Here is a 22458-nt window from a genome sequence, read left to right as displayed (position 1 = left end):
CCTTATGCTGAAGAGCAGCCTAAAACCCTGTTTCTCAAAACTTTTTGTTTCATTATTGCAGTAGAAAAAAATAGGATTCCTTTATCTTTCATATCTTATCATAGGTCTATCCAGATATTTTCTTTCATTTTCCCACAACGCAAGCGGTCAAGAAATCGATAACGCGACACTCCGTTCATTTCCTCTCAATGCACACCCCTCTCACCTTAAGGATATTGTCCCTCGAACCGTCTGCGTCTCTCTATTCTCATCTCCCCCTCTTTACTCTCTAAACGATCGTTATTCAATGGGAGTACATTGGACCTTCCAATTTCAAATCTTTCACAGCTATCCCTCATGTTTTGCGCCACTTTCTTAGATTAAAATAGGAGCGAAAAGCTCGAAGATATTTTTTAGAAGAAGTTTTGGTGTGTAAAATGCAAAAAAAACCATTTTATCGAATTAAAATCTTTGAAAGTCAATTTTGAGGGGCCTAATCGCAACCTCAACACCACCACATATACTTGTTCATGTCCTTTCATCTTCTCTATCCATCCTTCATCCTTCTGCGTGTCATCTTCGACCAGCCTCACTCTGTTTCTAACTTTTCATCCTCGTTTTTTTCTTTCTGCCGCCTACTTTTGCCTCCCGTGCATTTTTGTCCGTCGTCTTCATCTTACATCTTCTGCGCACGGGACTGAATTTGTTCATTCGACAAGATGGTGGGGGCTCTGGTCCAATTTTGGACCAGCTTCCGTCCGAATCTCTTGGTCGTCGCCGAAAAATGGCCGCAAAAACGTCGCAATTCGTCTTAGGCGCATCTTGAAAACGACGACGCTCGTCAACTTTTCAATTACTTTGCCCATTTTGTCTCTTTCCTTTTTTCCTAAATCTATTCTCCCGAGTGTCACCCTCGCAAAGATGAATGATTACACCAAGGGCCACGCTTTTTCGCCTCTTTTTCGCCCTTCCCATCACCTATTTTGTCTTGTTTTCCCTCCGTGCGCAATCCGCCCCTCTTAAACCGCCAATAACTTTGATTACTTTTGTGTTTTTTTGCAGGTGTCTCCCAACTGGAAATTCAGAACACCGCCACAATTAGATGCTGCCGTCGAAATTGGACACAGATTGAATAAAACAAGACCATGTTCAATCGAAAAGGGCAGTTATGCAGTATCATACTGGTATTACATACAGTAATCTTCACTGTTTGCGAAGGTTAGTTTTTTTTCTCATTTTAAAACCTAAATATTTTGACATTCAAAAAGAAACCACGGTGTCGAGTTTCTTTGTAAAAAAAGTCTGCTTTCTGATGAGCAAAGCCATTTGATCTACTTGGGTAGTTTTTTTAAAGCCAACTAAGCGTATTAGGTTTGCTTCACTATTTCTCATGTTTCCCGTCATTGTTCTTCTTGTCGACTGACAGAAACCTTGGACCTCGATTAAAGAAAAGATTGAGTGAGAGCACAAAGCGGAAAGACACTGATGCCCGCCATCTTGGAAAACGAAAATGCTCTTTCTTCTTCTTCAGCACACACACACTATTAGTCATGACTCTTCATTTCGAGAACCAAAAGTGGGTTCTCTTTGGGTTGTCAGCTCGTTTGCCGACTATAGTGTAAAAAGATTCGATTATCGTTCTGGGCGCTGCCATCTGCCCTTTTTCGTCGAGCATGTCCGTCCGTCCGCTTTTGGGTGGTAATGTTGAGAAAACAATGGACCCAAATGTAGAAAATGAGAGTGAAAAGGAAAGGGACGTTCTTTCTTTTCAATGAGGCATGGTACGACTCCGTTCTCAAGTATTCGTCATTGTAATGCTAATCTTTTAAAACAATAACTCTCTTTTGTTCGGTCGGCGAGGCAGTGAGAGTGTAATTTGAAATGAAAAAATAAGAAACATTTGGATAGAAACGAAGGAGACGGAACCCATCGACCCCCCGCAGCTTTTCGTTATTTGTCTTGTTCCGTACTCAATGTGCAAGTCATTTAGGACATTTAGCAAAGTGACAAATGAAGCAGATTGTTCTGCCAGTGTCCACAAGCTCACATGTCCTTTAAAACAAATTCATAGACTCTAGCTATTTCAATATGCAAGGAAACTTTGAGTCTTCATCAGCTTTCTCCATTCTCTTTTCATTTTAGAAAGTCAATCATTAGCATAAGGTTGGTTGGAGATGAGTGTAGATGAGTGCGCGATGGATATTTGACTTGCAACGCTTTTGAAATTCTCCAGAGACTAGCCGCTGGTTATTAATGAGCTGTTGGCGCCCACCATCAATTCTGTCGCTTCTCATGTTTTACCAGAAGGAGTTGCCAAAGTAGGATCGTTAAGCTTTCAACACCACCGAATGTTGCGAAAGAATGACGAGGGAATTGTGAAATTGGGTGCTGACAAGATGCATCATCTAGCTCTTTGTGTTTTGTTTTTCACACCAACGGATAGGTTCCAACGGGGGAAAAACGACAAAAGACTATTTTGAAGGTTAACACGACCATTAGACTGTAGAAAGTACAAAACATTGGTTCATGGATAGTTTACTCTCACATTTTGACATGCCAGGTTAGAATTGAGTGAAAAGGTGAAAAGAGGCGAAAGGGCCGGACATGTCTAATTGGGTGGTCAATTCCGGAAGAGTCCTCTAATTGATTGAAAGGCCAAGAAATCTAACAACACACGCTGGCTTATTAGCAAATGAATTGTGCTAGTAAACAACAATAGTCAGTGTTGGCTAGTAACCCCATTCACTTGAGATGAAGAAAACATGTCGTGTCGGGTGCTGAAATTTTCATTAAGTACATTCTGAAGAGTGTCTTTTGATGGTCAACGGAGAGGGTTTGCCAAAAACAAGAAGCCCACTATACAAAACGGCTTGGAATAGATTTTTATATCCAAGCGGGTGAAAGGGTAATTGATGGTTATGCTTGGTAATCCGTATATTGGACCAAGGTCAATGGTAACCACTTCTTACGTAACGGGTCCCACCAATAAACATGTCGAGATTGGCTATCTGGGTGTTTGAACACACATAAATTTTCATGAAAGTATCTTCACTGATTCATCAGATCTCTGTAGCGTCATCCAGTTTATTATCTCCTTCCAAGGACGAAATCTCACACTACCAGAAAGAGGAGGGAAGGTGTTCATTTCATCGCCATAATACAGCTGTGACAGAATCGCGCGCGCGTGCCGGACCGGTCAGATTGATTTAATGCACTTTGACACGTTTCTTTTCTTATTTAGATTGTCAAGACGGATAAAATCACTTTTTGTGATATATTGGAAAATGTGTGGATGGGAAGAAAAGAAAAATAATAGGGAAAAATAATAGGAGAAAATTGACACCTTGGGTTCACAAGAATTTCAGGGAATGAATATTGTTCACCATATTTAATTAATTTAATTTCAGATTCCTCAAACCTTGCACCTGTGATAATCGAACACCCACTTGATGTCGTTGTCTCCAGAGGCTCTCCAGCAACACTCAACTGTGGTGCAAAACCATCATCCGCCAAAATCACCTGGTACAAAGACGGACAACCTGTAATAACGAATAAGGAGCAAGTTAATAGTCATCGGATAGTACTGGACACCGGATCACTGTTTCTTCTGAAAGTGAACAGTGGAAAAAACGGAAAAGACAGTGATGCTGGAGCATACTACTGTATGGCCAGTAATGAGCACGGTGAAGTAAAATCGAATGAAGGATCGTTAAGATTAGCCATGCTTCGAGAAGATTTTAGAGTACGGCCAAGAACTGTTCAAGTAAGTCTTTTGATTTCCTCTATAGTTATTTGAATCGATAAAATTTTGTTACAAAATAAGAAAGCCTCATTTTTCAGGCTCTCGGAGGAGAAATGGCAGTCCTGGAATGCAGCCCTCCACGTGGATTCCCTGAACCTGTAGTCAGTTGGAGGAAGGATGACAAAGAACTCCGAATCCAAGACATGCCACGATATACACTCCATTCGGATGGTAATCTCATCATTGATCCAGTTGATCGAAGTGATTCCGGTACCTATCAATGTGTTGCCAATAACATGGTCGGAGAACGTGTATCCAATCCGGCAAGATTGAGCGTTTTTGAGAAACCAAAGTTTGAGGTAGGTTTCCGAAACGATAGCATTTTGGGAATTAATCTAAATCGGCCACAAGGTCATTTGATTTCATTGTTCACAAAGAATAAAAGGGTCTCATTGCAATATGAGAAGACGATCGAAAAATAAATGACGAGGGATTTTCCAAAATTCTTTCTCAAAAAGAAAAAAGAAAATGAGAATTCAGTCTTAATTTGATAATTAGTTGCGTTATTTTGCAGCAAGAACCCAAGGACATGACTGTCGACGTCGGAGCAGCAGTACTGTTTGATTGTCGAGTAACCGGAGATCCTCAACCACAAATCACCTGGAAACGTAAAAACGAGCCGATGCCCGTAACACGTGCTTACATTGCAAAAGACAATCGAGGATTGAGAATAGAGAGGTAATAAAGAGAAAGTGTCGGGAACGGAGGTGTTATCTCATCTCATCAAATCCTGGATTTACTTTTATCTTTAAAGGACACCCGAGAGAGACATAATCTAATAACCGTTTGCGGAGATCTACATATTATTTATGATCTGTTTCTGAAAACACGATAGGAAAGAGTAGGCAAATGAGTTTTAGGCAAATGGGGATAAAATATTAATAACAATTACCCATGTATTGTTTTTCTTAGAGTACAAGCATCCGATGAAGGAGAATACGTTTGTTATGCTCGGAATCCAGCTGGAACTCTGGAAGCATCTGCACATCTCCGTGTTCAAGCACCTCCATCGTTCCAAACAAAGCCAAGCGATCAATCAGTCCCAGCCGGTAGCACTGCAACATTCGAATGTGCTCTGATTGGACAGCCAAGTCCTGCATACTTCTGGAGCAAAGAAGGACAACAAGATCTTCTCTTCCCGAGCTATGTGTCAGCTGATGGAAGAACCAAGGTGTCTCCAACTGGTACTTTGACTATCGAAGAAGTTCGCCAGGTTGATGAAGGTGCTTACGTCTGTGCTGGAATGAATTCTGCTGGTAGCTCGTTGAGCAAGGCTACTTTGAAAGTCACAACTAAAGGTTAGTTTTCAAAAATACACTTTTGGATTTGAAAAAAGTTCTCAAAAAGAGCAAAAGATTGAAATCTTGCCCGCAGTTGATTAGCATAACTTGTTTCAAAACCCATCCACGCAGACATTTTGGCCCCAGCGACTTCGGTCTCTCATCCCATTTCATTGTTTCTATTTAGGGTGAAGGCAGTTGTGTTGTTGCATGCCAATTGAAAATTCTACTTTTTGCGTGTTTCGTTTTGAGAATTTTGAGAGTATTGAGGACCTCCATCTTATTTAGCGTGCCATCGAGAAGTCATATTTCATGTTTTATAGTTCAAACCCACTCTCCATTCTCAGTTTTATCGATTTAAACAGGGATGATTGTAAAAAAAAACTAACAATCCGATTATGTGACCTTGTAGGTCCCCCGACTAACACCATACAGGGATATTCAGAATAATTGAGTTAAAAACGAGAAAAGGAAAAAAGCAATCGGTGTGTAGAAAGAAGTCCCTTTTCTCCGTATTTCCACTCTGTTTGGTTTTGAATAGAGAAGCCTTAGAAGGTCTTCCCTTCCAATAGTCCATATATATCCTGCCACCAGTCCACCACCCCATCACTAATCCATTTCACACTAAACATCTATAGGTAGTAGCTATCCGAGGCGAGAGGATAAACAAAACAACGCAACCGAATTGCTTTCCATTTCTACTGTTCCATTCTGAAATCGTATAGTTCACATCTAGTCAGATGCCTATTTTTTCAAAAGCTTTTGCTTTCATGTCACTTTTCATACTTCATTAACTACCCTACTACTTCTTACTTCCCCACAAATTTTTCTATACTGGTTTCAGACCGGTTCTTCCTATTTTTGTCTAAAAACAGATATGCTTGTTTCGAAACAAGCATAAGAAAAGGAGAGAGAGGGTAAACGATAAAAAGGAGATGCATAAATTATTCCCACATTGAGGGTTTTTGTTTGGAGTCATAAAACGACGACTTCATCGGAAACACTAAAATGTGTAGAAAAGGGGAGAAAATTTATGTATGAATTAAGACATCACCAGGTCTCTTTTATGTATGCGTATTGCGCACCTTTTTCGTTTTTTTCCCATTTTTCTGAGACAAGTTTCTCGTATGTTCCTTCCTCACCTTTCAAAAAATCGAGGGAAAGAGTAGGGGGATAGAGGGCAAAAAGTGGCATTGAAGGTTGTCAATTTCCATGAATTTCATTCCAATCTTGCGTGAACACCTGTCCTCAGGTAATCATCGTATCGTTTGCTTTTTCTACTCTTTTTTTTTTCTGAAAAAAACAACATCATCTCTCATTTCGAAAATCAGTGAGAGGTCATTTCCAAATTCATTCCGTTTTCTTCCTCCCACATGCTTGCTTCTCCAATTCCATCACTTCATAAATTAATCAAAATCTAACCTCTTACTTGAGATGATTTATCGCCTTCTCCTCATTTTCCCAATGTCAATTCCTGAGCTAGTAACCATTAGGACAGCTTGAGACCTCATCTTCATATACCATATTCACACGTTCCTCTTCTTCAACGCACCCCGTTAAAAGCCAGATGCGCGTGATTTTTCACTCTGTCTGCTCACTTGACAATTGACAAGTTGCCTTCTCAATAGAAGAGGACGGTCTTTGGCCCCGTCCATTCATCTTGTAGGCTCATTTTCGGATTTTCGGATTTAGATCCTGCCACCTGATCAGTTTCTATGCATCCAGTCGAGCGTACCTGTCTATTCTCATTAGTACTTGTTGCCCAGATATACGACTACTCTCACTTCTTTCTCCGGTTCCGGTGTGTGCGAGTCTTGAATTTTGACTTTTTCGCTTCTAAATCTTTCATGAACTATACTTGGTTCTTTTTTTCTGAATAGAAGACGCTAAGGGAATTTGAGATGAACACACCGCTACTGCCTCTTTTTTCTTGACAACAATAGAAATGACATGTCTTTCCGGTCACTATTTCTCAAAAAAAAGACGACTTTCGATTTGTCCTGAATACGATACTCATTTACTTTTTTTTTGATTTGAAACTTTCGAATCCGTTTGCTATGAAATCTGAGAGGAAACAAAAAAAAGTTGACGGACCCACGCGATTCTAACGATATTTTTATAGTTTTCTCCTTTCTCCCCATTTCTCATTTCTCTCGAGCATTATGGGGTTCCAATTCAATTTTTATATTCTCCCACCTTTTTTCCTTTCACTTTACTTTCTTTTTCTTTCTCAACTAGCTTGTAGTCATTGTTATTATGCAATCCTATTTTTTCCGGAGTCAATGAGAACCGACTACCTATCCAAAAAACAAGCACAACCCAAATATCTTTTCGGTCAACATCACACTTTCTCATTTCCACTTTTTTGCTTTCTTTGAATACTACCGGATGTTTTGGACCAAAACAATAATATTGTTTTGACTAACCAAGAAAAAGAAAGGAAGGGGTTTCCCAATTACCGCCAAACCAATCTTGCGCTCGAATTTCGATAAGTGCAATAATTACACCTGAAGATACAGCCGCCTGCCACCCAGCGATGACAGTCGGCACCACGTTAAAGTCCTTTTTGGATGACCTTACTGTCACACATATTCCATCTTCTAATAATCCCTCCTATTGCGCACATTGCTTCTATTCACAGTAACATTTGGTGTCATTTTGGTAAGGTCCTCCCGCATTACGTTCACAAAATATGCAAATGTTTTGAGGCATGTTTTGAGAAAAGAGAGAAAGTAGTTGCATTCTTCTCCTGTCTGAGACGCTTGGCCTACTCCCTACTACACCTTTTCTCCTTTTTTGGTTACCGAATACATCTGTACACAAATACGTCTACAGTTATTAAAAAATAAACATGATGTTTGCCAAGAAAACGATATGTTTGTCTAGGCGGTGAAAACTTCTCACCCGGTTAAGCATTCTGATTTCTACTTTCACATCCGTCTTGTACAGTTCCATTGTTTTGAGAGAAGTGGTGACTGGAAATATTGAAACAATATTATTGAAGCAGTGCCCATCGTAGACTATGTGTGTGTAAAATTATGAACGTGTGCCCAATCCATTCGGACTTTATTGCATTTCGTTCCTCCCTGCAGCATCTTTTGCTTTTTCTTCCATTTCACCACTACCACTACACCATCACGGACGCCAGTAGTGGGCAGGCGTCCAGCAGCAATAAATTCTCCACAAAAACCCTATTATCTTATTCGTTTACCAACAGTCATTTCTACGGGTTCTCGCCCATTCATGCGCCTCCTTCCTCCTGTATCTATCTTGTTGTTCTTTTGTTTTTTTTTGCATACTTCTGCTTTCCTTCCGTTTTCTGGCTTTGATGACAGCAAGAGCTCAATTCAGAAGTAGTACTTGAAAACGAAACGGAGCCCTCCCATTTTTCTATTTCCTTCCAATTTTCTTGAAGCTCATCGCAGCATCGGATTCCTCCCCTACTTTCTTTTCTCTATCTATATCATAACGTTTTCTGCGGGGAGGACGCGTTTTTGCGACATTTTTCACACACTATTATCATATGTTTCATATTGAGAAGACTTCACTTGCCCCAAGAGTTACTAGTTTAACGTAACAGAAAACGTACGAAAATCTTGAAATCTGATCAGATAGAATATGAGTACATACACACTCACACACACGAATGCTCGTTTGACACGAAGAGGAACTGAGATTAGGACGTGTGATTTATGTGAACTTTTAGACATCTTTTTACTTCTGAGACCGGCACCACACCCAAAAACGGAAACGTTTCTCAAAACATTCGTGAGTTGAGACACCACTCCTGAATTTTCACATCACTTTGATTTTTGAGATTGTATTCATTTTTAATTTGAAATTCAAAAACTTCATGCTTTTCTAAACCTTTCATTTCCAAAAAAAGTTCAATAGTGAGTTTTCTTTTTATATCTTGACTATCCTCAATTTGCAAAGCATTGAAACCTGCCGTCTGTGCCTTTTGTCGGTGTCATAACTCATCCGCCGCCAACCATTCTCCGCCAAAAGCACCATATGACGTACACGAACACAAAGGACACACGGCAATAGATTTAACTCATCCCTCTTCCTGAAGTCCTCTCCAATCTCTTTATATCTAATGCGGTCGGTCGAGATCACTCAATTAAAACTAGCAACATAAATATTGATCTGATTTATGCATCAATTTGTAAACCGGGGAAGACGGGTAGTAGCGGTGGCGCAGGGCGGTGCTCTTTTTTGCTGTTCAATATATATCTGTGTGGCGTGGTGTGGATGTAATACGCCGACATGTGTGTGTACCCCGGGATGCGTAGAGCCCGAGGAGGGCCACTTATCATTAGACACCTCGATTCCGGGTGTTGAATTTTTTCTTTTCTTTTTTTGGTTTTAACCGAAAACGAAAAAATTTCTATCTCCCACGCGAATCCTCTCTTTTTACACTTTCTGATCTCATTTTTGGGTGGTCCTAACTTGTTTACTAAATGAACAAAAATGTGTTGACCAAAATAATATTTTTGGAAGCAAGAGCAAAACGAAAAATACGAAGAACCCAGTTTGTACATTCATACAACTACATTTTTTTGTATTCTTATTTTCAAATTTCTAGTCAAAGCGAAATAACAAGTCACACCTATTATCTGTCCTTGAAAATCGCTTCGAAGCGTCGGGAGCTCATTTCCCATTTGTCTTTTCGTTTTCTCAACCAATCGTAAACAATTGCATTTTTGTGTGGTCTCACCACTACTCGTCTCCTACTTTGCCGTCGTCGTCGCCTTCACACACAGCGTACCCGGAATTCTCTTATTTCGTTTAGCTAGTCAATCTGAAAAGTAATGATGCAAGATGAAACCTTGTCATGCGTGTGGTTTGTGTAAATCCTTCGCCATGGTCATTTGGCGGAGGGGACGGCGTCGGAGGAGAAGATGAAATACACCCAGACTCCTCCGGATGGGTGGTTTATACACCAACTCATCAGACTAATGAATCTCATCTTTCTCTACACCCAGAACTTTGTATCCGCTTTTCTTTTATGATTTCTCGTACCTCTCTTTATTCGGAATCATAGTAAACTTTTTGTACATTTTAGACTAACCCTATGACATAGTCAAATGATATTTGGCTCTGTCTTCAGCTTGACTTCAGCGCTGATGTGCGTAAACGGCACGGATTGCCTGGGTGAGTTTATCATCAGTCCCGTCATCATTGTCATCATCCACTTTTCGACGGGTCATAAACACTTGTTCTTGAGAGGAGTCTGACAAACGAATTTGAGAAGAAAACGGGGCGATGTACAACACATCTCAATTATGTGAGAACAATTGTCCCAACAATGATAAATTGTTGGATCGCCCCACTTCTTCTTCTTCTTTTGCTCTCGGCGGCTCCTGGTGCTCGGGGAAAAGCGCGCCAAATGTTCTTCTAAAGAGCCACTTGTCCGGTGGTTTGGAAACAAGATGAAAAATGAGAATTTCGGGCAAGATTTCGTTTTGTTCTTCCTTTTCTCCTCCCTCTGTCATCTTTTTCTGATGGTTCTGGTGGCTCCAATACTAGAAAAACTGAAATAAAAAGGAAGGAGAACAAATGGAAACTACAGAACCAAAATACAAAACAGAAACGGAATAATACAATCAGTAATTATTTAACTTTATTTCAGCCATGACCGGAAACACCCCCGCCAAGCCACCACCAACCATCGAGCATGGGCATCAGAACCAAACACTTATGGTCGGATCGTCTGCTATCCTTCCGTGCCAGGCTAGCGGTAAACCAACACCTGGAATATCATGGCATCGCGATGGATTACCTATCGATAGCACTGATAATCGCATCAGTCAGCACTCAACCGGCAGCCTACATATCGCAGATTTAAAGTGAGAAAGAAAACAAAAATAATATGTTGCAAGACGCAAAACTATATGATTTCAGGAAACCTGACACCGGTGTGTACACTTGCATTGCTAAGAACGAGGACGGAGAGTCAACTTGGTCAGCGTCATTGACAGTTGAAGATCACACGAGTAATGCCCAATTTGTTAGAATGCCGGATCCTTCCAACTTCCCATCTGCACCAACACAACCCATAATTGTGAATGTCACTGACACAGAAGTAGAACTCAGGTGGAATGCTCCATCAACATCCGGAGCAGGACCAATCACAGGGTACATCATTCAGTACTACAGTCCAGATCTCGGCCAAACATGGTTCAATATTCCGGATTATGTAGCAACGACTGAATACAGAATCAAAGGTCTCAAGCCTTCTCACTCCTACATGTTTGTTATTCGAGCAGAGAACGAGAAAGGCATTGGAACTCCAAGTGTTTCCTCAGCACTTGTCACTACCGGCAAACCAGCAGCTCAAGTTGCTCTGTCTGATAAGAACAAGATGGATATGGCGATTGCTGAGAAAAGGCTAACTTCCGAACAGCTCATCAAACTTGAGGAGGTTAAGACTATCAATTCCACTGCTGTTCGTCTGTTCTGGAAGAAGAGAAGAATTGAAGAGCTCATCGATGGATACTACATTAAATGGAGAGGACCACCAAGAGCTAACGACAATCAATACGTCAATGTGACCAGTCCCAGTATTGAGAGTTTCGTGGTTTCCAACTTGATGCCATTCACCAACTACGAATTCTTCGTGATTCCATATCACTCTGGAGTTCACAGTGTTCATGGAGCACCAAGTAACTCGATGGACGTTTTGACTGCAGAAGCTCGTAAGTTGTTGAATTATTTATTTTATTTTTTGAAACAAACAAGTATTCTTTTCAGCACCATCATTGCCACCAGAGGATGTTAGAATTCGTATGCTCAATCTGACCACTCTCCGGATCTCTTGGAAGGCGCCGAAAGCCGACGGCATCAATGGAATTCTCAAAGGATTCCAAATTGTTATTGTTGGTCAAGCACCGAACAACAATCGGAATATCACTACAAACGAGAGAGCCGCTAGTGTTACCCTGTTCCATTTGGTGACTGGAATGACATACAAAATTCGTGTGGCTGCAAGAAGTAACGGAGGAGTTGGTGTATCTCATGGAACTAGTGAAGTCACAATGAGTATGTTAACAGGAAAACATAGTTGAATCTAATTTAAATAGTTTTTAGACCAAGACACATTGGAGAAACATCTTGCCGCTCAACAGGAAAACGAGTCATTCCTCTACGGACTAATCAATAAATCCCACGTTCCCATTATAGTAATAGTTGCTTTGCTGATAATCTCTGTGGTTATTGTACTTGCATACTGTTACTGGAGGAATAGTCGGAATGCTGATGGCAAAGATCGAAGTTTCATCAAAATCAACGACGGAAGTGTTCACATGACATCGAACAATCTTTGGGATGTTGCTCAAACTCAGAACCAGATGTACAATACTACCGGTAGAATGACTATGAACAACCGAAACGGGCAGGCACTCTACTCGTTGACTCCAAATGCGCAAGACTTCTTCAACGCTTGTGACGACTACAGTGGAACTATGCACAGACCTGGATCTGAACATCATTATCATTATGCTCAGTTGACTGGTGGACCAGGAAATGCCATGTCGACATTCTACGGAAATCAGTATCATGATGATCCATCTCCATATGCCACTACCACACTGGTTCTTTCCAACCAGCAACCCGCATGGCTCAACGATAAGATGCTCCGAGCACCGGCTATGCCAACAAATCCAGTGCCCCCAGAACCACCAGCCAGATATGCAGATCAGACTGCCGGAAGAAGGTCAAGATCAAGCCGTGCTTCGGATGGACGAGGAACTTTGAATGGAGGACTACACCACCGAACGAGTGGAAGCCAACGTTCGGATAGTCCACCTCACACTGATGTGAGCTATGTTCAGGTATTTTTAGGATAGATAGATGTAACCAATACCACCCGACTAACATTTTAACCTTGACTAATTGACTAATAGCAGAACGATGTTTTTGAAAAATAATAATTGTTTGCATTTTCAGTTGCATTCATCGGATGGCACTGGAAGCAGCAAAGAGAGGACGGGTGAACGGCGATCACCTCCAAATAAAACTTTGATGGACTTTATCCCACCACCACCAACGGCTCCGCCACCGCCAGGAGGTCATATTTATGACGTAAGTATTTCTCCCAGTATACTTACAACAATCCAGACCATATTACAGACAGCTACTCGACGACAGTTGAATCGAGGTAGCACTCCAAGAGAAGACACTTACGATTCAGTTAGTGATGGAGCATTTGCAAGAGTTGATGTAAATGCTCGGCCGACAAGTCGGAACCGAAATTTGGGTGGGAGGCCATTGAAAGGCAAACGAGATGACGATAGCCAGCGGTCGTCACTCATGATGGACGATGATGGTGGATCGTCGGAGGCAGATGGAGAGAATTCCGAAGGAGATGTTCCACGTGGAGGTGTACGAAAAGCAGTGCCACGAATGGGAATTTCTGCAAGTACGCTGGCTCACAGTTGTTGTGAGTTTCACTATTTTATCAAATATATCCAAAATATTTATTTGACTTTTTTCAGATGGCAACAATGGTACAGCTCAACGCTTCCGGTCAATACCTCGAAACAACGGGATTCCCACACAAGAACAAATCTGATCAGGATCAATGTTTTTCATAGAAATCGGTGCTTTAAACCCCAACCAAACTATTCCATCACAACCAACCATTACGAGTCAACCCTCCACACCAACAATCTGTCCTTCACTTGTCATTTTTTATTGAAGTCTACTTAATCCCTCAATCGTGAATTGCTCAACAAGATCTCGATGTACAGAAACAGAAGAGTTGCCTTCTTCTCCCTCTTAAAATAATTCTATCTGTCAAAACCAATCATTTTGTATCTGCAATTGCTCTCGTGATGCTTATCCAATTTTTCTGTAATATTTACACATGTTTCTTTCTTACTTTTTCTTTGTCACCAATCTTCTCTGCCAAAACGTTTTGACGCACAAATCGGTGTTCAGCTCTACAGTTTTTTCATTTAGTCTCTTGTTACTTTATATACTTCCTTTTTTCTTGTATCTTTAATTTGTTTTTTTTGAGCGTGAGTAATACGGTTTTATCGATTGAGGTCATAATTAGGGCCGAATTAATATAATATTCCCCTTTTGCTTTTGTTGATCAATAAGCAATAAATGGTTCTTATTTAAACTTGTGAGTTGAGAATGATACATTTTCAGAGCGGATTTATACTTTTTTGGATCCTTATTATCTGTAAAAAGTAAGAAGATACAAACCTACGGAAAATATCATCAAACACCTGTGAATAAGAAATGTTTTATAAAAACGGAAATCCGACAAGAGTGCTCTGTTCACTAACTAAACTCGATGGATTAAAAACGAAAAGAACAACACCAGTTGCCTCCTCCTCCTCTTTTTCTCCGTCCACTCCGTTTTACGCCGTCAAGATTCTAATTCCCCCGGTTGTCATGACTACATCGCGGCATACTAACTCCCACTCTTATTAGCCCTCTTTCCATTCTCACCACATGCTTATCGACTACACGTTGGGCTTTTGAAAGACATGGCTGTAACTGTTGAATATGTTCCTGAAGAAGATACTCTGGCAATTGTTACTATTAGAGAAACACAATCGGCAAGTTTACGAACAACAAATGCTATATTAATAGGTGAGTTTTACATTTTGAATATTGACTTTGAACTGCATTTCTTCCAGCGGCATTACTGATTTCATCATACTTTTTGAATGTTTTATTTATTGTTGCCGTGTTGATAACGTGAGTTGATTCAATATCCTACCCGTCCCTAACATGGTGTTTACTTTGTTTCAGAAAATCTTTCCGTACCACAATATATCTGATGTATTGCCATTTAAGCTTTGTCAATATAATCGATCTTTCATTCAACATATTTTTCGCATTGATATTTGTGGCCAACGGAAATTGGAATTTGAGTAATGGATGGTGTACTTTCAATGTAGCAATTCAGGAGGTATCCCTTTTTAATTATCAAAAATTGAATGACGAATTCTTTTCCAGTTTGTTCATCTTCACACCTTACTTGTTCTGATGCTCATTGGAGCTGAAAGAGCTCTCGGTATCATACTGGGCCCAGAATACGTAACACATGGGCACAAATATCTGAGTGGCTTGCGAATAACAGGTAAGTTAATTTCCGATTTCTCCTTTCCCACCTGATTGAAAACATGTTGTTACAGGAGTCAGTATGATTCTGAGTTGTGTCTCGATTACTCTCGCTTCTATTGTTTTCATGAACGTGATTCCCACAAAACCATTTCGCAATCGTTACGTTTGTGGCATAGACGGGTAATTACATTTTTTCTTGAACCCCATTTTTGATTAGATTCTATTTTCAGCGGCGGACCTATTGGTTATGTGATTGCTCGTTTAGTTGTTTACTTTGGTTGTCTTGCAGTGATTCTGGTTGCTATTGGAGCGATTCTTCAAAGAAGAGTAAACAATTGATATGAAATTTTCTTCTTTCAACATTCACTTTTTTTCAGACAGCAGCATCAATATCCCCGAACACGCAAGAGTACGCTGAATTCATCAAAAGAAACCGAGCAATGCAAGAACATCGGAGTCGTGCCAAACTAGTAAGAAACCGGAAGTCATAATTTGATGAATTACTGAAAAACATTATTTAGATGATTCTCATCACATGTGTCTTCATAGGTATAGAGGGCCCGTATATCACTTTGTGCTTCTTTTATGAAACTTACAACAGCCGTGAATTTTCTGATGTCAGCATAGATCTGCCGCAAGACGCTGACACTTTAATTACTTGGTTGAAGTTTGTCTTCCCTCTCCTGTGTCCAATAATTGTAAGGTTGAGAATTAATATTCAGACCTAAAATGTTGATTTTCAGATGTTGAGCTGGTGCAATGATGTGTGGACAAAAGTGAAAGAAGTCATGTGTTGCAGATCCTATGATCCACCAACCATTGGTCATATGCCCGGATTGAGAGGTGCGTATCATATGCTGTCTTTATGAAAATATGTTGTAAATTTCAGAAAATGCTGATATGTCGCCGGTGATGACTGTAGTCGGTGGAGAAAACGGTTTACGAATAAAATCAGAAACTCAAGGCTATGCACTAAGGCAGAGTTGGAATCAAACACCCTCCGTGTCCAGTTATGAGAGTGAGGCTACGAGTTGTAAGACTTCAGGTCAATGTTCTCTTGTTATATTATGTATTATTTTTAGCGGGTACACATGAAACGAATTCAACAATTACTCCTCCACAACAAAGTTCCGCGGCTTCTACAGGCGGAACTACATATCCTGCTGAGGTTTTGACACCGAGAGAATCAGATACAAAACCAAAAACTCAGAAGAGTGCGCCATCGAAAATACCAAGACAAATTCCTCAGTTTAAAACCAAGAGAAGTACTTCAAGAACTAAGAAATCAACAGTTGCAAGTCGAAGACCCGCATAATTACTTTCCTACATTCTAGTTGGCACTATATTTCTCAAGAAATTTTCTTCGTAAAATGTATAAATTTATTACCAATAAAGTGAAGATTTATTTACTTGCGTCCGAAAGTATTGGCACCGTATGGAGCTGGAGCTGGGACGTCGTTGGATGGAGAACCATATGTGTTAGCTGCTGGGGGCTCGTTAGCCATATTTCCGTAGCTTGGGACTGGGTATGGCATTGGCATTGGGTGTGGATAGTAGTGTCCATCATGTTCGTAGCTGTGGGATTCAGACGAGCTAGAATGAGAGCCAGAGCTTGAGTCGGAATCAGAATCGCTGGAGTCTCTGTGATGACGTTTTCCGTGTCTTCCGTGTCTTCCATGTCTACGTTTGTAGTGTGGTGGTTTGTAGAACGGGCTTTCGAGTCTGAAATGAATTAGCTATAGTTGTATCTTGAGCAGAGCAAAACTTACGCGTATTGGTTTCCGTAGGCGACTTGGTTGTATCCTCCGTTGTTCACTCCGTAATTGGCAACAGCTAAGGCGACGAGAGCGCAGAGGACGAGGATGAGCTTCATGGTTCGATGCTTGGATACTTTTTCAAAACTCTCCCGATATATTTATACTGAGTTTTGTTTTCAGTGCTAAGGTTGTTCAAATTTGATTATCGGAAAAGGAGGAGGAAGGAATACCGACTTTTGTTTTGAATTCGTTTGTGACGTTGAATGAATCATTTTCAGATACAGGAAGAAATCTTGCAAAATCTCAATTTTCTCACGTACAATTTTTTCAGATGTTACATACTTCCTTTCTTTTACTTCCGTGAAGTTCCCGTATGTTGAAAATGGATCCAAAATGTTTCTGTTAGGTGTGGAAGGGAGAACTTATACATAAAAAGAATGAAACAGACAGTAGGCTGATGATAGCAACTATGTTCCTCGTTGAGCTATTCTAGTTTTTTATCATTATTTTTTTAATCAGATCACTTCGGCTCATAGAAAATTCTTGAAATGTGATGTTGTAAGTTGTTCATGATTTTTGTATTAAACTCGATTGATTTCATCAATTCTGAATAACTTCGCTCTCAAATGATCCTAGATATTGATTTTAGATATAAAGGTGTATTTACTTATTTTATTCACATGTTTATGTATCATTGTTACTCTTTTTTTCAGATTGTCTGAGCATTTTTCTTTTTTAAGTCTGACAGAGATGCGAAAGCCAAGTCATCAAACCTTTTGGAATTTACTAACACATCAAGTTTGAATAGTTTACAATAATTTTCCCAACTACAATTGTCGTTTACCAATGAATGAACTGAACAAATTCTTGATACTGAAAAACAGAGCAGCACATGCTGGATGAGAGATTTGACTTTTCCAAGTGTGAATTTCAGTATTTTCAAACCAGATTCTATAGTTCTTTTGTGTAGGTCTTTTTGTTTTTGAATAGCAAGAACTGCCTTTTTACATAACCTGTTAATCATTCAAAAAATCTAGTTTTCCCATATAAATTTTATTTCTTTTCCCGACAAATATACATATTATTTATCAAAAAATTATTGATGCGATTGAGACATTGGGACTCTGTTCATGTTGTTTGCTTTGTTGACACGGTCCGCGTTGAGTCTCTCGTTAGATCTGCTGTTTCCAGAAGAAGAACTTCCTGATGAAGAGCTCGATGGTCTTGTAGTTTTCTTTAAATGTTTAGACTCGTTGGATTTCCTTTCCTTAGATTTTGAGTCTCTTGATTCTCTTGAATTGCTCGATTCGCGAGTGTTTAGCGGATCCTCTTCAGAAATAAAACTATCTGAAGACCCCGAGTCGTCCGAAGACACCGAGACGGAGAAAGAACCGAACGAATCTTCATCCGAACTATCATCAAAAGCAGCGGCAACGAGAATGAGAGCAGCCAATACAAGAATACACTTCTTCATGGTTTTGGTGTGGTGTTTTCTAAACCGTCTTGATTTCTTTTATACGGTAAAATGTTTTGAAAACAAGAAATATAATACAATGGTTTTGATTAAAACACAAAAGGAAACAAATATTGGCTCAAACAATTGAAGTTTGTTGAAAAGAAAAGTGATGCGTTGGCATGAATCAATCATGGCTGACATTGGTTTCCTTTATCCCATCGTTCCATGGTCGTTGAGTTTTGGTAACAGTTTCTGAATTTTTTAATCCGCTGGAAGCGATTGATTGTCGTTCTTGAAATAAGAAAAAATATGAATACGAATGATTTGCGACAACGAGTTCAAAGCTCACTATGGATCACTCTTTTAAAAATTCCATATAAAGCAGTAGGTATTATAATAATAAGAATTCTTGCTTGGATAGGGTCCCATGAAACTTTTATACTCCTGGAGCAAAAATGTTTAATGTTTTTATTCAATTTATACCAATCATTAAAAACGCAAAGTCCAAGTCTTTGGTTCTTGTTTCAAGTTGTGTTTTCATCTTCTTGATTTTTAAATTGTCGTTTCTTACTGAATTAATCCTTAAATGAGGTTCTGATCGCATTTTGTTTCATTATAAAAAAAATTAAGTTTGCACAATTTTATTAATCTGTCAAAGTACGTGAAATATGGTGATTATAGAATCATGGCATTAAAGAAATTCAGTATCCGGCTCCGTTGTCTTGTGCTGGTGCTCCGTACACAGTTTGAGCTGGGGCGTCATTAGAAGCACCTCCGTAGGCTGGAGCTTGAGCTGGTGGTGCATAAACAATGTATCCTCTATCTTCATAGCTGCCGCTCTCCGAGCTACTGCGGGAATGAGAGCCAGAGCTGGAATCAGAAGACGAGTCAGAGTCGGAGTCGGAATCAGAAGAATCCGAGCTGGAACGAGAATGATGTCTGCGGCCGCCATAACGGTGGTGTCTTCTGGATGGATGATCAAACTCATCATAAGCACGACTGAAAAGCACCGATTAAGTATTCGTAGTTGTCATTTCAAAACTGACTTGTATCCTGGGTTTGGGAGTTTGTTGTAGTTGGAATTGGAATCCTGGGCAGCCGTGTTCACTGCATAAGAAGCGGCGGCAACAGCGACGAGGGCGCAGAGGACAAGAACAAATTTCATTTTGGATTGAATGTATCATCTCGGTATCCAATGATCTTTTTATATGGTTCTTTGTTTTGAATCCGTCGTGATGAAAAGTGATAGGGCATAGAAAAGTTTTGAGAACGAAAAAACCAATCGGTGCGATTTCTCATGACGTTGTCTTTCATTTCTTCGAATCAGGAGTGAATCATATTCAATATCACAATAAAATAAAATAAATGTTTTTAACCGTTGCCTTTGTTCAAAGATGGTAACTGAAAAAATGATTGAATGGAATTTTCTTCGAATGATTCAATGTGTGAAATCTTCGGTTATTAGTATAGAATTTATTTTTTATTTTTGGGATAAATGAACAGAAGGGTAATTTGAATGAGTTATGAAACAGCTAAAAATAAATTTTATACACTGATGTGTTTTAACAAATGATACTTGAGTTTCATCACATCAGTCAACTCAATTAGCTCCATGCATCTCATTCACCAAATGATGATATAGGCAAAACGTTTATAGTTCGGTTTCTTTCACACATCTGGGACCTGGTTCGAAATGTCGTCTATTTTCTCTCAATTCGTCATATTTTCGTGCAGAAAAAAGAACTCAACGGCCACCATCATCCAATCACACGCTGTTTTATCACATCTTAACGAATCAGAGTTCGTCATTCCTCATCCAGGCCCGCCTGTTGCAAAGAGGGGGGCCATCAATTCAATTTCTTGCCCGAAGAGACTCTAGCAATTAGTGAAAGCGAGAAGATGAATTGTGCAGACATGCAACACGAAAAATTATGCAACCCGAGGTGCACTGGCACCACCGCCATTCATTTTTCTTTCAATTATCCTCTGGCTCCCCGCAAGAAAATTGCCTTTCTGTTTTCTGCTATTTTTGAAACTAGAAGCAGAACGAGCGAAGAGCCATTAAAGCATCATACTTGAGAAATTCAAAAGTGTTATGATTGAGAGAATTGTCTGAGGCGTTTTTTCTTCTCGAAAATATACTTGAAGCTAGCTCGAGAACATTCTTATCTACTCTTTGTTTCTTTTCACTTCCTCATCTTCCTCTTCATCCACTTTTCAACTATTAGTTTTCTGTCAATTGTTATCCACAGCATACGTGCATACTCCTAAAAAGCCCCCTATTATTTTCCACACGTTTTCATTCTCATTTCGTTTTTAAGTTGCTTTTCGAGATCACTGGAAGTCGAAAAACTCGTTAGGTGCCAAATGATTTGGTGTGGATAGATGAACAAAGATGATATCAATCGCGAAACAGCAACTGACACCATCAACTCCTCTCGCTTGTTGTGTTTTTGTTTTCGCTCTTTCCGGTAGTACGCTTTTTCACTTTTTCAATTGTTGAATTGAAAAATTCAACATTTTTCCTCTGAAACTATACTTTCTTAGACCCTGGAAAGGTTGATCTTTCGTACCTCATTTTCAATTTATCCGTTCTTTATTTTTGTTCCCTGGTAATCCGATCCCTTTCCGACTAAGATGAACGAGAGGTTTTGTTGAAATTTAAAAACATGATGTGATGATATTTTGAAAAAGAACAAAGCCAAAACGGACCAAACCAAACCCATTTATCTTCTTTGACACCACCCACCACAAAACGTTTGTCTTATGACCAACTCGGTATTCCTAGCGGAGAAAATTCAGATGGCCGCTTGTCTGGCGCATTTCAGTGGGTCACATTGTACGTGTTTTCAGGCCCCCGGTCTGAGTCAATCACAATTTTTAAACTATTGTTGTTCAATTTTGTCTTATGAAACCGATTAGTCATGGGTGATGATTGATAAGTTTGAAAAACTCAGGACATCGTATAACAAGAGTTTCAAAGTATTTGGATTGATTACTTGTCATAATGAACTTAAATCTCTGTAGGTTTTATTTTTTGTTCAAATGATTTTCGTAGCTGGAAAGTACATTGTGTCAAATATTTTGAGAGCTTTTAAAACTTAAAAGTACAAGTTTGCAATTCTCACTATTTTATTCTCGAATCGAGTCAAAAATGTTTGAAATGTCATTGGCCAACAAGAAAGCTTTCGTTTGAGCTGCTCTTTATCCATTATTCAGGAAATCGGAGAGGGTTTGACTTAGGAAATATGTACTACTTAAAGAACGAGTTTTGAGTTTTTCGACCCTCCTTTTGATCTTCTTTCCAGTCACGTATTCATGAATTTCTTGATTTCTTCTCGGTTTGCCCTTTTAGAACACGAGTTATGCCAATATCCCTAAACAATGAAAAAAGAAGAAAATAATAATGGAATTGAATATGCTGCCAAACATAATTTCCGCTTCATTATTTTCTTTGGATTTCCTTTTCCTTTATCCTCTAGTGGGGGTGGGAAATGTTGTGTTTGAATTTGAATATTTTATCAAAACAAGAGAGGAGGTCCCAAATACTGCGCGAATTGACCGGGCAAAAACGGATGAGACTAAATGCCCCGAGGGACGCGCAAAACACTGCCAGTGATGTGACTTTATTCAGCAAGTTACCCTCTATTAGCCTTCGAGGCAGTTCTCAACCAATAACTTATTTTTCTGTGTTACCACTCTTCTAGTTTTTGAAATGTAGTCCAATGGGAATACTGTAATTTTAGTTTTTGATAACATCTCAGTTAATATCAAAGATTGCTTAAATTTTAAAATTAATTCTGATGATGACTAATAAAAAATTAGAGATCTGCAAAACCGGGAGCAAGCAAACTAGTTTTTTCCTGTAATTTGTTCATTTCTGCAAAATGTCCAAGTCATGTTCATTTGAAAATTTAATCCAAGATGTAAACATTGAACTATCAACGACTGAGCAAATCAAATATTGAATTCTTTTGTTTAATTGCTTCTAGAATCTCATACGTCCACATTTTTCTCAGTTCTCAATGTGGATTTGTTCCGAGAAACTTGATGTCGTCATCTTTTCTCCTCTCTCTGTAATTCTAAACCTGACATGCA

General features: G+C 39.5%; 6 protein-coding genes across 6 annotated transcripts; 2 read left to right on the top strand and 4 right to left on the bottom strand.

Moving 5' to 3' along the window:
- Nucleotides 1–1124: 1124 nt before the first annotated feature.
- On the top strand, nucleotides 1125–13636 carry GCK72_024104 (uncharacterized protein; the record flags this gene model as incomplete). The annotated part of the gene is made up of 12 exons (XM_053735722.1): nucleotides 1125–1197; nucleotides 3387–3742; nucleotides 3820–4080; nucleotides 4296–4459; nucleotides 4694–5079; nucleotides 10697–10913; nucleotides 10969–11762; nucleotides 11818–12105; nucleotides 12154–12896; nucleotides 13012–13146; nucleotides 13195–13504; nucleotides 13560–13636. The coding sequence occupies 12 exons, from the start codon at nucleotides 1125–1127 to the stop codon at nucleotides 13634–13636; spliced, it is 3804 nt and encodes a 1267-aa protein (XP_053579288.1).
- On the bottom strand, nucleotides 12216–13707 carry GCK72_024103 (uncharacterized protein; the record flags this gene model as incomplete). The annotated part of the gene is made up of 3 exons (XM_053735721.1): nucleotides 12216–12537; nucleotides 13249–13477; nucleotides 13599–13707. 3 exons carry the CDS (start codon nucleotides 13705–13707, stop codon nucleotides 12216–12218), a joined length of 660 nt encoding a protein of 219 aa, XP_053579287.1.
- An 857-nt stretch (nucleotides 13708–14564) lies between these two features.
- GCK72_024102 (uncharacterized protein) lies at nucleotides 14565–16462 on the top strand (the record flags this gene model as incomplete). Its single annotated transcript, XM_003118152.2, has 11 exons — nucleotides 14565–14670; nucleotides 14718–14778; nucleotides 14833–14992; nucleotides 15040–15163; nucleotides 15219–15327; nucleotides 15378–15474; nucleotides 15525–15617; nucleotides 15669–15845; nucleotides 15891–15990; nucleotides 16037–16180; nucleotides 16230–16462. 11 exons carry the CDS (start codon nucleotides 14565–14567, stop codon nucleotides 16460–16462), a joined length of 1404 nt encoding a protein of 467 aa, XP_003118200.2.
- A 91-nt stretch (nucleotides 16463–16553) lies between these two features.
- GCK72_024101 (uncharacterized protein) lies at nucleotides 16554–17020 on the bottom strand (the record flags this gene model as incomplete). Its single annotated transcript, XM_003117705.1, has 2 exons — nucleotides 16554–16869; nucleotides 16917–17020. The coding sequence occupies 2 exons, from the start codon at nucleotides 17018–17020 to the stop codon at nucleotides 16554–16556; spliced, it is 420 nt and encodes a 139-aa protein (XP_003117753.1).
- Nucleotides 17021–18000: 980 nt separating this feature from the next.
- GCK72_024100 (uncharacterized protein) lies at nucleotides 18001–18378 on the bottom strand (the record flags this gene model as incomplete). Its single annotated transcript, XM_003118383.2, has 1 exon — nucleotides 18001–18378. One exon carries the CDS (start codon nucleotides 18376–18378, stop codon nucleotides 18001–18003), a length of 378 nt encoding a protein of 125 aa, XP_003118431.2.
- Nucleotides 18379–19061: 683 nt separating this feature from the next.
- On the bottom strand, nucleotides 19062–19525 carry GCK72_024099 (uncharacterized protein; the record flags this gene model as incomplete). The annotated part of the gene is made up of 2 exons (XM_003117919.2): nucleotides 19062–19359; nucleotides 19407–19525. 2 exons carry the CDS (start codon nucleotides 19523–19525, stop codon nucleotides 19062–19064), a joined length of 417 nt encoding a protein of 138 aa, XP_003117967.1.
- Nucleotides 19526–22458: the final 2933 nt, after the last annotated feature.

This window comes from Caenorhabditis remanei, chromosome X, assembly GCF_010183535.1.
Source record: "Caenorhabditis remanei strain PX506 chromosome X, whole genome shotgun sequence".
NCBI lineage: Eukaryota > Metazoa > Nematoda > Chromadorea > Rhabditida > Rhabditidae > Caenorhabditis > Caenorhabditis remanei.
This window is presented reverse-complemented; position numbering and strand designations above follow the sequence as displayed.